This window comes from Mchenga conophoros, linkage group LG4, assembly GCF_057382185.1.
Source record: "Mchenga conophoros isolate Kocher_MC1m ecotype Shallow Benthic linkage group LG4, M_conophoros_male_GT1.1, whole genome shotgun sequence".
Taxonomy (NCBI): domain Eukaryota; kingdom Metazoa; phylum Chordata; class Actinopteri; order Cichliformes; family Cichlidae; genus Mchenga; species Mchenga conophoros.
Genome location: NC_140529.1, coordinates 2,838,745 through 2,854,782, shown reverse-complemented (window position 1 = coordinate 2,854,782; position 16,038 = coordinate 2,838,745). Strand labels below are relative to the sequence as shown.

The 16,038-nt window shown below is 42.1% G+C and overlaps 2 protein-coding genes across 2 annotated transcripts in view; one reads left to right on the top strand and one right to left on the bottom strand.

Annotated features, from left to right (window-relative positions):
- Positions 1-16,038, top strand: part of LOC146575273 (protein NLRC3-like) — a 132,893-nt gene that overhangs the window by 17,468 nt on the left and 99,387 nt on the right. The gene's annotated exons all lie outside the window — the stretch shown is intronic.
- Positions 788-5,410, bottom strand: LOC146575275 (uncharacterized). The gene is made up of 5 exons (XM_085269966.1): positions 5,065-5,410; positions 3,514-3,582; positions 3,353-3,401; positions 2,280-2,372; positions 788-2,008 (listed from the first exon to the last, which is right to left on the bottom strand). Exons 1-5 carry the CDS (start codon positions 5,202-5,204, stop codon positions 1,697-1,699), a joined length of 663 nt encoding a protein of 220 aa, XP_085126092.1. The 5' UTR covers positions 5,205-5,410; the 3' UTR covers positions 788-1,696.

Here is a 16,038-nt window from a genome sequence, read left to right as displayed (position 1 = left end):
CTGGATCAGCTCCATGTGAACCTCTGATGGAGAAGCTGCTGAGCCAGAGAAACATCAGGACATGACAGCAGCTGCACTTATCTAACAACATGTAGCAGAGCTGATCTATGTTAGAGGATCTATCACAGCAGCTGAAGCCAAAGTCCAACACTGGATACCAGCTGAGCCTGTGCTGAGTGTAGTGTTACAGGAAAAGGGCAGAAACACTGGTAGCTCCCAGTGATGCTGACTGGGGCACAGAGCTGAATGATGCAGCATCAGGACACTGTTTCAGTCTGACTGACAGAGAAACCTGTAGCTGTATCTACATGTGAGGCAGAGGCCACACAAGCAGCTTTCTATGTTTCACAGTGACTGAGATCTTCAGTGGGGGTGGACATGCTCCTGTACAGACCTCTGAGGAGAACCAAGGTGCAGTCAAAGAGTCCAGTCTGTCCTCACAGATGTGAACATGTGCTTTCATCAGGTCTGCTGTCAGCTAGCAGGCTCACATCAGAATCACTGTTCCTGAAAAACACAGTCTGTGTGACATCATCAGTCAGCTGATGGTCCCAGATCTGAATGGTTTCTGTCTCTACTGCACTCAAAAAAATTATTCATTGGATGAACTTAATTTCATCTTGCCACCTATATTCCATCTAAACAAATCATGTTATATCAATCCATCTTGATTGTGTTGTTTCAACACTAAATATGTTTGTAAGTGTAACATAATTTAAACATTAACATTCAGTTAATTTGATTTTTATTCAGTTAACATGTTTGTACCAAGTTAGTCTAATTAATTTAAATTCATGTTATATTGTTTAAACACTTTGGCACATCAAAAGTCAGTCTTGTTACATGAACTAGTAAAATATTTGTTTGTTACACCAATGTTAATCTTGTTGAATGAACAAATGTAATTTATGTCTGTAGTACTTACACCAATCATGTTTCAGTTAGTGTTTGTATTGCTTATGTAAACATTACTTTTAATTAAATTAATGAAACATACATAAATGATAACTTGCAAAACCATCTCTTTTATTTTGCTTGAACATTCTTAAAACAGTTGGCAGGATCCCAGTTCAGCCTAGCTTTCTCCCCTTTAACCATCTCATACTAAGACCACAGAACTTCCAGATCAAGACATGCTGACTGAAAGAAAAAATACAATAAAATAACCCTAATAATAAAAATGAAATAAGTCTGTTGAATAGTTTGCAGACAAAAAATATTATCCCCAAAGCAACTTTCGTAAAATGTAGTAAAATATGCATTGCAAACAACAATATGAATTTTAACACAATTTAAAGCTCAGACATAACATTCAACATTACTATGTTGCTTGCATACATTAGTCCTCCATTTAATCAGGCTGTATCCATTAATAGTGACTTTATGCTATTTAACGTGTGGAGAAAACATTCAATTTTGAGCATAACTGCTCCACTCAAACAATTTGTGAAAACCAGTGTGCATTTGCCTTTGTAACAATTGCCATCTGGCAAAAATCAGTGTTTACACTTAAACTGTATAAGACTTTAAGTTATGAACAAACAATCTTTGTATAATAGCCGCAGAGCAAACCACATAGTTTATATGAACATTTTATAACTTACAATTTTAAACTTTAAAACAGTAAACACATATTTGCATTGCAAAAACCTTGAAAAAAAAATATCTGGCTTGCCTGAGTCTGTTTCAAGCTCATTCACCCCATTAGCTTGTTTTTTAGAAACTGTGCCTTGGATGACAACCTCTGTCCATCCAGCTTCATGATAATCTTTTGCAAGACTTCAAAAGTGCATTTGAGCTCCGGTGGGTAGCTTAGGTTCAGACAGTATATCAGTCCAAATAACAGAGCACAAGCAATTGCAATGCTCCTCAAACCAGTGAGAACCTCCACGCCTTCAATCAGGACACCGATGTTCCCTGGGTCATCTCCAGGCTCCGCACCCTCCTGATGTATGACATACACTCCCATCACAGTTTGTTCCATGGCTTCAGTGTTGGCCTCAGTGTTCTGTGACGTAAAATACAATAATACATTTGTTTGAGTCTAGATATGAAAAAAATAAAGGAATTCAGCAATCAGCGTGAATATGCTGATATATTTACTAAATTCTATGTCTCTGGTTTCACACCTCAGAAATTTGACATGAAACAAAACAAGGACCAATTGCAATATCTTTTATTCACACGTGGTGTCACATTTTACCATTTCATATATCGAAATTACCCATAACTCCTGGAGCAAATTACATAACACAGAACAACTTGTGAATGTAACTGACCGTATATTCCTTCACAAGTTTCTCATGGTCTTCATTCAGGTAGACACACAAGGACTTCAGGATGCATGCTCGTCTTGCATGTATTGTGTCATCCTAAGAAAAAAGGGAATCCATAATGACAATATTTAGCTTTTAGGCAGCAGTTTGAAAAAGGAATACTTAGTTTGGAAGAGTCCAAAAGGCCACATGGTAAATAGACTGGTTCTTATATAGCGTTTGTACTGAAATGACTTCCTTTGGTCTATCGATAAAAAATACTCAACAGGCTCTACAACCCTAAAATTTTGTATGTAGTATAGTTTTCTTTTATAAGGAGTGGCAATATTTTAGCCACAGGGTTAGAAACACATACAGAATTTGCAAGCTCTTCAATAACAGCCTGACTAATATGGAGGTTAAGGCTCTTAAAAATTTCTCTAATTGTACGCTTTGTCAGAGGTACACTAGCTGAACTCAACAGAAAAACTAACTCCTCTAAGAACTCATCTAATCCTTTTGCTGGAACATGAAATATGTGTTCCAATTTCAACAATATTACTGCTAATTTCCGTTCAATTAGTTCGGGCTGATTTTCAACATCACTATTATCACATTCTGTCACTGACTCACTTTCAAATTCACCATAGGATACATCTTCAGAACAGCTAGCCCTTACATTATCAGAGGACTCTATCACTTGAACTGGGTCCACACGTGTAACTACCCTGTCTTTAAAATCTTTAAGTGTGTGTGGATGATGCTTCCTCTTGTGTGTATAAAATGTATTGTAAATATTTGTCTTGAAAGGGCAACCAAGAAACACACAACTAACTGTCTCGTTACTTCGCAGATGTGTTCCAATATGGACAAAAAAATCTCTCTCAGAGAAGACGTCACTGCAGTCACATAACTCACATTTAAAAGTTACTGAACTTGAAGCTGTCTGTGTAAACTGAGATGAATGAGCTTTATAGACATGAGTGTTCAGTCCACTCCAAGTCTTAAATGTGCACGGACAATTAACATATATGCACAGATAATGTTGACCTATTCCGTAATGATGATGTAGTTTATAATGTTGAAGTAATTTGTACCTGCTGCTCTCTCTGGTAACACAATGCTTGCACTGCCACATACACGTCACTGATAAAAAATGAAATATGCATTAGAAAACGTCAAGGAGATTAAACTTCTGCATCATCCAAAAAAAATAAATAACATAATAATAATAATAATAAGGCAAACATGAACTTACCATGTATTGTTGAGGAGGTGCATAAGAATCTCAGAGCATGGGAATGTGGCTTTATTTTGTGATGTATTTCTGGGGAGAGAAATTAATTAAAACAAAGTTATTACTCTGACAAATTTGTGTTAATATCTACATACTGTGAAATGTGAAGACTGTTACGGTGCGTACACACCGAACGCGATAGACGCGACCAGAGCTTCAGGTTTACATGTAAAGTCAATGGAGGAGCACGATGAAGCGCGACTGGAGGTCCAGCTAAACTTCGGAAGCAGATTTGCATTGAGAAAACGCTTTTCTGCCTACTTCACACGACTGACGCCTTTGAAGCGCGAAGTAAAATACGCGCTGCAGTTTGTGTGGTGCATTTTGTGCATTCGCGCTTATCACGTCTACCGCTCCAGCTGGTAAAATCTGCGGGACAGCAGCTCCTCAAACTCGGCAAGGGACAGAAGGTGGTACAGCTGAAAGCGGCCGTCATCCAGACGGAGCTTCTGGAGCAAGTGGTGAAACTCACCAAACTGCTCATGCTTGTGGAAGACCTGATGGACCCAGGTACGGTGAGGACGTCCTTTAGGCACTGCTCTGCTCTCCACAGCAAATAGAGAAGGGAGACTCTTTCTTCAAACGCTAGATTGACAGCTGCCATTTTAATAACATACCGTCTGGCACTACTTCCTCCCAGATCTCTTCTTCATACGCGTGAAAATTGCATATAAAGCTCGACCAGTTCATGCTGGACGCGCTTCGAGGTGCAAATGTGCACGCGATCAGCTAGGGGCGTCTATCGCGTTCGGTGTGAACGCACCGTTAGTCAGCCTTAATGCAGAGCACCAGAGAAACTATAACCCGAACAATTATCCACCTAAATCATTCTGAATTCAAAAACTAAGTGAATATATTACAAAAAAAGAAAATGCACATGCAATTATTGTGACAGATTTTATCTTACTCCTTGTTATTAACTCCCCTAAACGCTGGTTTAGTTGAATTAAACCTTTCATCAATCCAGTTAATGCGGTTGCCCGCGACTAAACTCCACTGACAAAAACAGGAATTTTAGATAGAGCATCATAAAACACTCATAAAATCACCAAAACCATGTCGGTCAGTCTTACCACTACTACCAACAATCACCAACTCCGGTTAAGCAGAAAGTAACCTGTCATTCACGGAGCTATATGCGAAGACGTTACGGCTCTACGCGGCTTTCCCGCTCTTCAAAGTTAGCTAACTCCAGAGAAGAAAAACAGTCCTACCAACGCAGATAACCATGAAACAAACCTCATTCAAAGTCGACAGAAACAAAAAAAAACGAACTTACCAAAATAACCTCATCAGTTTTTGCTCTGTTGCAACAATTAGCGACTCCGGTTAAGTTTTTAAAAAAACATTAAATTCACCGACTTACATTTGAAAAATGTTTGGGTCTACAACCTCCCTGCTATATATAAATCTCCTCTAAATCTCCACACTACACAGGTAAAATTTTTTAACTAATAGTATTTATCTCTCACACCACTAACCTAAATAAATATATCAAGAAATATTACTTACCTCACTATCAGGTATGCCAAAGAAGTAACTCCACGTGCGCTCGTTAACTTCTCAACGGACCTTTCCGCATCCGGTGGGCGTGGAGCATGCGCAATACATGACGCTATCAGAGCCGTTGGTTTGATGGACCTCATTCTCATTGGATTGCCATGAACGAATTTAACTCATCAAAGTTTTCTTTGATTTATATTCAACAAAAAAGAATGAATCATTTAATGAGCATAAAAATGATTTCTTCATGTGATGTAAACATATTACTACTTTGTTAATCAAACACATGCCCTAGTTGATTTTTTTGAGTGTGAGGAAGTCAGAGAATATCACTGAGCTGTGGATCAGGTCTGAGTGAGCTGTGGAGGGACAGCTTTAAACAGTCCACAGGTCTCACGTCCTGCTCAGTCTGGTAGCAGATACCTCGTATTGTTCCAGATGTGCTGACATCAGCAGCAGCACAGCTGTGTGATACCATGAATCTCAGTTATTGATCCAACACACAGTAAATACAAAGATCAGGATTTCTGAGAGTAATCATTATGAGTCTGAACACATGATCACTGAATGTTAGTCTCCACAATAATAAGCTAACACAAGCAAACACAGCTTTCAGCTCTTATTTTGAAACTGGCTTATTTAGAGAGCTGTGATGTGAGCGTGCCTGGCTCTGAGGCACTTGGGTCAGCCTCTGTTGTTTAGAAGTGTTACAGACTGTGAATGACACAGACCTGTCAGTTTCCATGTTTGTCTGTAACACAGCTCAGGGCTCCATGCTGAACGCATCCATCCAGTGTTATTGATCCAGGACTGATACCAGCATTGGGATCAATACTACAACACACAATCACATGTGTCCACGTGATGTGTTTGACCAGCTTTATTCATTAATGATCAATCAGCTTATTTACTGCATCTGAGTCCAGCTTCATTTAAATGATCCAACCATGAAAATGACATCAGTCCTACAGAAGCACTTCATGCTAACAGGAAGTCATTGATTAAGGTGGAATAACACAGAGACACAACCACTCACAGCTAACCTGACCCCACTAACTGCATGTGTTTGGACTGTGGGAGGAAGCCGGAGTACCGGAGAGGACGCACACAAACACGGGAGAACATGAAGCACTGAAACAAAGATGGTGGATTTGACCTCAGGACCAGGCAGGGTTACGGGGGCCATGACCCCCCAATAATAGATCCAGCTACACTGAAACTGTCAATTTCATTTACTTTTACTGTTTTAAAGCTATCAGGCTGCTTTGTGGCTCACTCAATACTAAACTAAGATACTTTCAGTGTGAATCATTTGCAGGAACACAGGCAGGATTTAAAGTGCAGAACTTTACAGTCTCTGTCTCAAAGTTGGTCTGAACATGCTAACAGCTCTTTGTTTTTTTCAGTTTTCACTGGTTTGATGTAATGAAAGAAATTTTAAAGAAGCAGACGATTGTTGTTATTTTAGTTCTATAGTTTCATAAATCGTGGTGTGGATCTAAGTCAACATTCAGAATAAATAAGATAATACAGCACTTTGATGGTTGCCTTTGTATTTTCCCAGCAGTGCTCAGGTTGGTTCTCGGCTACATTTACATACAGATGTTAATGTGTTCAGCAGCTGGACTCATCTGAGGAAGGAACATTGGAAAGGTGCTCAGTGCACAACTGCATCACTAATTTTATGTAAGACCCTGTGTTTTATTGTATTTATATATTTGTAACATTTGACTCAAACACTTTTGGGAAGGATGAAAATGTTTTCAGGAGGAAGTTTTTCCTTCTGTCCGACTGCAGTACACACAACACTGCGTCTCCCTCCCTTATCACAGTTCCTCAGGCTGCTGATGAGCGCCCCCTGGTGTCAGTGTTGATGACGTCATGCACAGTGAAACATAAACAGTGTCTGTTAATAAAAAATCATGTGTCCATTTTCATGTTTGCATCATGTTTCTGTAAAATCATCAGCTGTTTCTGAACCTTCTTCATTGTTTGACTCATTCCAACAGCTGTGAGCTGTGATGGAGTCAGAGCAGCTTCATCACTGATGTTCAGGTGAAGCTGAACTTAATAAACTGTAGAAATGATCAGGATTCAGGCTGGATGTGTAAAACACTTCTGTGTGAGGTCGCAGTGCTTCATATGTGTGTGTGGGCTGAAGCACACACGTGTGAGTCCTCAGAGGTTTCACACACATCGCTCGCTAGAAAATAAACTGGACGACATCCGACTGCTACGTTCATCTCAAAGGAATGTAAAGGACTGCTGTGCTTTTGTGTTCACGGAAACATGGCTCAGCGACAGTGTCCCGGACCGCGCCATTCAGCTCGACCAGCTAACATGCTACCGTGCTGACAGAGTCATCGTCGCGGGAGGTAAGACCCGCGGGGGAGGACTTTGTGTTTGCATCAATGATGCCTGGTGTCGCGATGCTGTTGCGGTCTGCAAACACTGCTCACCAGTGCTGGAGTTAATGGTTATTAAGTGCCGGCCATTCTATCTACCGAGGGAATATACAGCCATACTCCTGTGCGCTGTGTACATCCCTCCCTCCTCCAATGTCAACAACAGGAATGAGGCACTGAATGAACTGTACCAGCACATCAGTGAGCAGCAGACAGCCCATCCTGATGCTTTTCTCATCCTGGCTGGGGATTTCAATCATGCAGACTTAAAGTGCGTGTTTCCAAAAATACAACAACACATAGACTTTCCAACAAGGGGAAATAACACACTGGACTTTGTTTACACCACCCAGAGAGGAGCTTACAAAGCTTTTCCCCTCCCCCACCTCGGCGCCTCAGACCATATCACTGTCATGCTAATGCCTGCTTACAGACCGCTCGTTAAAGTGACCAAACCGGTTCGTAAGCGGATACAAGTGTGGCCAGAGGGGTCTTCAGAGGCTCTACAGGACTGCTTTAATACTACAGACTGGAACATGTTTAAGCAGGCTGCCACCTATAACAACACCACTGACCTCCAGGAGTACGCAGAGACTGTTACTGCCTACATCAACAAGTGTATTGAGGATGTAACAGTCACGAAAACCATAACTGTCCGGGCCAATCAAAAACCATGGATGACAGGAGAGGTCTACAGGCTGCTGAAAGCTCGGAATGTTGCCTTCAGAGTTGGAGACGAGGCGAGCCTGAGGACAGCTAGGGCCAACCTTTCCCGTGGCATCAGAGAGGCTAAGAGACAGTACTCCAGGAAAATATCTCATCACTTCAAAGACAGCAGAGACTCACGGAGCCTGTGGCGGGGCATTCAGACCATCACAGATTACAAGCCCCCACCACAGACTTGTGACAGTACTATCCCCCTGCTGAACGAGCTGAACACTTTCTTTGCTCGCTTTGAAGTCCAAAACAGCACCACTGCACAGAAGACCCCACCCCCTCCTGGTGACCAGGTGATGACTCTGTCACCGGACAGCGTGAGGAGATCCCTCAGCAGGATCAATGCACGTAAAGCTCCGGGTCCTGACAACATTCCTGGTCGTGTACTGAGAGACTGTGCAGTGGAACTCACTGATGTCTTCACAGACATCTTCAACATATCACTCATCCAGGCTGTCGTCCCCACATGTTTTAAAGCCACCACAATCATTCCGGTTCCAAAAAAGTCATCTCCCTCCTGCTTTAATGACTACCGTCCTGTTGCACTTACTCCCATCCTGATGAAGTGCTTCGAACGACTAGTCATGCAGCACATCAAGACTGTCCTGCCCCCCTCCCTGGATCCCTTCCAGTTTGCGTATCGGCCCAACCGCTCAACCGATGATGCCATCTCCACTGCACTCCACTCAGCACTCACACACCTGGACAAAAAAGACTCATATGTTCGAATGCTGTTCATAGATTTCAGTTCAGCATTCAACACTATAATCCCCCAACAGCTCATTCAAAAACTGGTCCAGCTGGGGCTCAACACCTCACTGTGCAACTGGCTGTTGGATTTCCTCACTGGAAGACCTCAAGCAGTACGGGTTGGCAGTAATACATCCAGCACCATCATTTTAAACACGGGGGCCCCGCAGGGATGTGTGCTGAGCCCCCTCCTCTTCACTCTGCTGACCCATGACTGCACTCCATCATACAGCTCCAACCTCTTCATCAAGTTTGCGGACGACACAACGGTGGTGGGTCTCATTAGCAACAGGGATGAGACCGACTACAGAAGTGAGGTGAGACGCCTGGCCACGTGGTGTGCTGACAACAATCTCTCTCTGAATGTGGAGAAGACGAAGGAGATTGTTGTGGACTTCAGGAGAATGCACACCCAACATGCTCCTCTGACCATTGACGGAGCGTCTGTGGAGAGAGTGAGCAGCACCAAGTTCTTGGGTGTGCACATCACAGAGGATCTCTCCTGGACGTACAACACCACAGCACTGGCCAAGAAATCACAGCAGCGTCTCTTCTTTCTCCGCAAACTAAGAAGAGCAGGAGCACCAGCCCCCATCATGTACACTTTCTACAGAGGCACCATCGAGAGCATCCTGTCGAGCTGCATCACTGTGTGGTTTGGAGCCTGCAATGCGTCCTGTCATAGAACCCTCCAACGCATAGTGAGAGCTGCAGAGAGGGTCATTGGTGTCTCTCTCCCCTCCCTCCAGGACATTTACAGCACCCGTCTCACTAAAAAAGCCCTTTGCATAGCGGCTGATCCCACGCACCCAATGCAAAGCTTCTTCAAGCTGCTGCCGTCGGGGAGGAGACTGCGGAGTCTCCAGGCCAGGACCAGCAGGCTGAAGGACAGCTTCATCCATCAGGCTGTCAGGAAGCTTAACTCCCTCCCGATTCTGCCCCCTCTCCCCTCTCTCCTCCACGGTCTCACTGAACTCTGTCACACACACACAAACACACACACACACACACACACACACACACACACACACACACACACACACACACACACACACACACACACACACACACACTCTCTCTCTGACTCACTCACTGGCCTGCACCAGTTACCAGTCACCTTGTGGAGCATTGGACTGCCATTACCTCATAAGACTTTGTTGTTACACTTTCTCTTACCGTACACTACTAAATCTCCATTTGCACTATTTGCCTATTTGCACTACTCTGCCTGGTTTACACTCAATGTCACTTACCCATTATATTGTATATTGTATAGCTTTCTTGTTATATGTAAAATTGTATTTATTTAAATTTTTACTTTTTAATTATTTTACTTGCATTTTTAATCACTTTTATATTTAAATATATTTAAATGTTCATTTGCTATTTATCTAGGGATTGAGAGTAACGCAATTTCTATTCTCTGTATGTCCTGTACATGTGGCAGAATCGACAAATAAAGTTGACTTTTTGCACACACTTATAATCCTAGTTTAAGCTTGTGGATCATATCGGACACATCAGCAGCTCTTTGGAGACAAAGATTTGAGATTTAAGATGAGTCATAGTCTTTCTATCCATGGTAGCTTCCACTGCTGAGGCTCGGGAAACATGAAGAGGATAATTAAGAGCAAGCATCAGCTCTGTCTCATCTAACTACACAGTATTATGATCATGCACTTATGTCTCAAACTAAGACACAATGAGACAAAATGAGTTCTGTGAGTCTTTAGATTATCAGTAAATTCTGGTGACAGTTTGACGCTCAGTGGAGCCATTTTTGGTTTGTGATGAGTGTTTTGTGAGCTTCTGTTTTGTGAATCGCTCTTTGTAATTTAGAAGATCGTGCAGAAATGTGTGCGCCCTTATCTGAGAGGACACGGAGAGAGTGTCGCAGACTCGAGGTGAGGAGATAAACCTCGGAGCTGGACGGCCTGCACGTTACCCATGTGCATCTTTTCAGTGACATCAAGTGAACCCATAATAAGCATTTCTATGTCTTAGACATCATGTCCATTTCTAATGAGAGATTATTTTTAAATGAGGGAAACCTGGTCTAACAACACGCTTCCAACAGAGCTAAAGGTTCACCACAGTGAGACGGTGGGACTCTGATAAGAACTGAAACACTGTGTATGAACAGCTGAGACAAAACTATATATAAACACTCATTTATTCCAGTTTAGTTTACAATGATTTCAAAGTAATGTGGAACGATTCATGTTCGTGAGCTGTTACAAACACAACTATTGATTTGTCTATATATGGTCGGACTACAAGGCTCGTGTTGAGGCTCTTGGAATAATGTGTGAATTACAGCAAGAAATGATGGTTTTCCATTTTACCAAAGTGGAATAAAATCACCACAGCAAAGAAATCATGTTATTGTCTGCAGCTAAAATATATGGTGAACATGGTTTTATAATAATGTGCAAACACAACCTCACTCTGCTCTATACGAGGAGCCAACCACAGCTGTCCGGGTCTTCATCCACCACCTCCACCATCTTTGCTCATCATCATTCACTTAATTGCTGATTGGTTTAAATCAAACTCCATTACAGGTTCAACTCCATTATATAACAGCATGTTGACTTTGGATCTGGTGTGCAGTGCCACCTTAAAAGATGAGGAAACTAAGAGATTACAAAAAAAGAAGTGGAGGAGTTAAAGAGCTGCAGCAGATTAACAGTTTCTGACAGTCATGTGTTAGAAATAGGACGATTAGATGAGCTGAGGGATCCATCTACTGCTCAGTGAAGCCTCATCAGAAACAGTCTCAGTGGAAGGATGGCTCTATTGTTAAGGAAGGACACAGGCAGAAAGACTGGCGTCTGTCACACAGGAACTGGACTGAAAATCAGCTGCACATATTCATCAGTACATGCAAACATATTATAGGTGTGGAATTCAGGAAAGTACCATCAGAAGTTGATCCACTGTGCAAATGTCTGATTGGCAGTGGCTTCATTTTTCACTATGAACAAACTGCTAATGCAGCATCACAGGACGTCAGCCATGGATTGGCCTCCCCAGACCTCAACATTACTGAAACATCTTAACAGAGGATGGAAACAAAGGGAACCAACATCCAAGAAAAGACCAAGACTCCAGGCTGTGCTGAATTATAAAGGTGGACTGACCTCCAGGGTCCTTAGTATCATATAAGCTCAGTTTGTGTCTTATATACTTTCCATTTATATAACAAAATATATAGAAAGGAGGGTGGTTTAAGATGTGTGTAGAGTTTTATTCATTATCTTTAGACAAACAAAGAAAGCACCATCCATTCGTCTCCAGTCTGTATGAAAAACAGGGGAAAGGTCAAATTAAACCTTTGAAATTCCTTTCACAATAAATCCATAAATAAACAAAATAAAACATAGAAAAGTGTTTAAACCCACTTTTCCATAAAGCTGTCAATAGGAAATGTTCCAGTAAACATGTCTGTGTTTCTGCTGTTTTCCTTTCATGCGTCCACAGCTGACAGGTAACCCTATTGGAGTCGCCATAGTGACGGGTGGCGTCTCAGCTTCAGCGTGTTGATGGGCACAGCCATGGTTACCACAGCTGGAGTTGGTGTACGGCGAGCTGTGAGAGGACAGAGATGGAGAACGCACATTTAACTCTTTAACAGGAGATACGTTACGACTAACAGACGACTGCTGTCTACATGATGTCTTTGCAGCCCTTATGCTACATGTTACACAACTTTTCTTCATGCCAACAAGACTGAGGTGCCACATAGTCGACACATACAGCTGATTATGATGCATGTTTTACTATTGCTATGTTCACATCATCTGCTTGGCTTTATTACTGAGAGCCTGGAGATCCTCTGACGTGTGCATGGCTGATGTGAAGTATGATTAGTCCTACATGACATCAACAGCAGAGGCAATGAAAGCTTTGTTGTTAACAGGTTGTAGGTAAAGTCAAATGTCTACTTCTACACTTGTGTTGGGTAAAGTTCTTCTCACTGCAGCAGATTTATATCTGTGCTTTTACAGGGCGTGATGTGGAGCTCAGCGCTGAGGTGCAGGTCTCCTTGGAGACGCCATCCTGGCTGAAATATTATCATGCTTCCAAAACATTTCAGCTTTTATTTTGAAAGAAACAAGACTTGAAAACGAATCCCCTTCTTCCTCTTTGTCTTTGTTCTTCAGAGGAGTGTCACCTGGACAAACTCAGGGCTGTTCTAGAGCCTTTCTTATTATTTGACTCCATAGAAATAAAACTGAATGGAATCAAAGAAAAACTCCCAAACAGCTAAAACACTTTGCTTTATTCTCTTTTTTAACAAATACGTTGAAGTCCATCCACAACAACACAGCTGAGATCTCCTTTGTAATCAAGTGTTTACATCCTTTGTACAGATCTGCATACAAAACAATCATTTACGTCCCACAGAAGTCTAGTTACACGTAACTCTACAAGAACTGGTGAATGACAGAAACATGAGACACATGATCACAGGTGATAACAAAAAGAGAAAGAATTCATGTGTTAGTGATGTTTTTCAGCCCTGATGGCTCATGTTGGAGAAACAAGCTGAGGTACGTGGAAAGTTCACACACACAAGTGGGCGTGAGCGCACACACAGAGAGAAACACAACTGAAGCATCTGTTTGCTGTTTCTGCTTTCATCATCTCTGCTGCTGTGTCAGGCTGGGGTCTCTCAGTGACGTGGTTGAGGTGAAGTATGACGAGTATCCCTGATTCAGTCCATCGAGACAAAGGGCAAAGAAAGCTGTTGTTAACAAACTCTATGGTGATGTGGCATTTAGCTCTGACTCTACGCTCTGCTGAATCCTTTGAACCTGCTGATCAGTAAAGCTCTACGTGCTGCAGCAGATTGACCTCATCTGTGTTCACAGGTGTGGACCTCAGCGCTGAGGTGCAGGAGAGTTTCATTCAGTTCTCCCTGCAAACAGCATCCAGCCTGGAAATACTGTCATCTTTCCCAGAAACGGTGCTCTTATCTCAGAGAAGAAGTCTGATGTAAATAACTGCAATCAACAGTGATGTTCTGCACAGATCACTTTTCCATTTTGCTCTCTAGATGAGTCCCAGCTGCCTGACCTTGTGTCCAGGTGATCGTCTCACTGAGGAGCTTTTGTTCTGAAAATCTCACGTCCATCACCTGTTTCCTTTTTACTATCTCTGCTCTTTCTTTATTCACAATGCTCATAATATCACACAATTATATTCATCACCTGCATGTTTTTATCCAGCTGCTGTTAGAACCAAACAAATAAAAAGGATGAAAAGCCTGAAATCCTTTGATTTATTACATTTGAAACAAATATGAGAGCATCCCTAACAGCACAGCTGAGACCTTTGTTTTAATCAAGCCTTTGTATCGACACACTTGTAAAGATTCATATACAAAACATAATAGAATAAATCAATATAAAATACACATAATCACAAAAATGCAGCCATGTTGTGAGTTTGCATCTAAAACATGCATGTTTCCCTTTGTACAGGCAGATTTACAGCAGACAAAGCAACACGCTGATCGACTTTGACCGCTGCAAAAACAAAACACCCACCAAGTCTGAAGTCGATCAGAGGAACTGTTGACAGACTGACAGACAAACAGATGCTTGATTCATTAGTGCGATTAAATGTTCTTCTTTAGCAGCATCACTTCATGTGTTTGTGTTCCAGGAATAAAGGTCTGTTTAAACTGGACGTCTCCTCAGCATCACTCGTGCTGTCGTGGTTTCAAAGCTGTGCAGAAAGAATCTGAGGGATGATACAGAGGTGACCAAAGTTACAAACATCCAGCTGTGCTGCAAATGTTTGCAGAGCTCCAAACTCTTTGGCTTTCTGCAGAGCAAGTATGGAAGAAGCACCTGAGCTAACTTCAGTTTAGACGATATGAGGAAAAATGCTGCTTCCCAAAGTTTCCTACAAGTATCCAGTTTATATTTAGAGAAGCGAAGGCTCTTTATCCTGACAACTACTCCCTGGTGGATCCCTGTCCTGTGACAGCAGCAAAGACTGTGTATCAGTATCATCAAAGCCACTTCAATAACCAGTGTTTAAAGCTCTCTAGCAGATGGACTTCAGTGGCAGCAGCCTCTGTCTGCTGTGTACAGAAGGTTCTCTGATGAAGCACACAGCAGATGCTGCACTACAACAGCAGCAGCAGCTCAGCTTCAGTTTGCTTCGACGCCCTTTTTGACCTGTGAAACAGCAGAAAATGAAACATTTCAACACCCGTTTGTTAGCGTGAGCTATTCTGCTGTTTTTCATCATTTCACAGGTGAAATAAAATCACATTTACTTCCTGTAGGAGTGATCGTGTCCAGCCTGACTGAGACCATGTGCTCCATCCTGCACAGGTAATAAACCTCTGACATGAAGGGCTGTCAAGTAGTTTTAGACAAATGGGGGTAAAAGAGACGTTAAAAGCTTAAAGAGAAACTACATTTTCTAAGAACTGTCTGACGTTCACCTCTCACACAGTGGATACGATTCTGCCGCTGCAGGAATAATCTTTGTGCTTATGAAACTGTCCATGTGTTTGCAGAGAATGTCACATGTTCAAAGCCATCCCAGCACCTGGGGTTTGTATAAGTGCAGCTGCTGGTGGGGAGATAGTCTCACTCTTCTATATAAAGAGTCAGCAGGCAGCAGATCTTCATCTGTGATCTCCTCCATCATCACGTCTTCACTCTTCAGCAGCTATGGCTTCACTTCGTGCCCTTCTGGGAGTGGTGCTGTGCTCCTCATGGTTTCTGCTTCTGCCTCAGGCCGACTTTGATTTACAGAGTCATCCATAATATTTTTTATTTTTTATTTTACTGCCCATCTATTTTCATACAAATGTCTCCGTCTTATGGAAAAGGGGTGGAGCTTATCCAACGAGGACAGGCAGGGCCCCCCCAGACAGTTTAGCAGTCTATACAGGAGGCTGACCTTTGCAACATGTACTTCTATAATGACTTCACCATTTAGGTTATTTGGTTATGTTTCACCCTGGATTTTGTGTGATAATATTTATTTTGTCCACTGATTTAAAAACAACAAACTATATGAATATAAAACAGAGTGAACAACAAAACATCAGCTTTGGAAACTTTGATGTAAAATTCTGCAA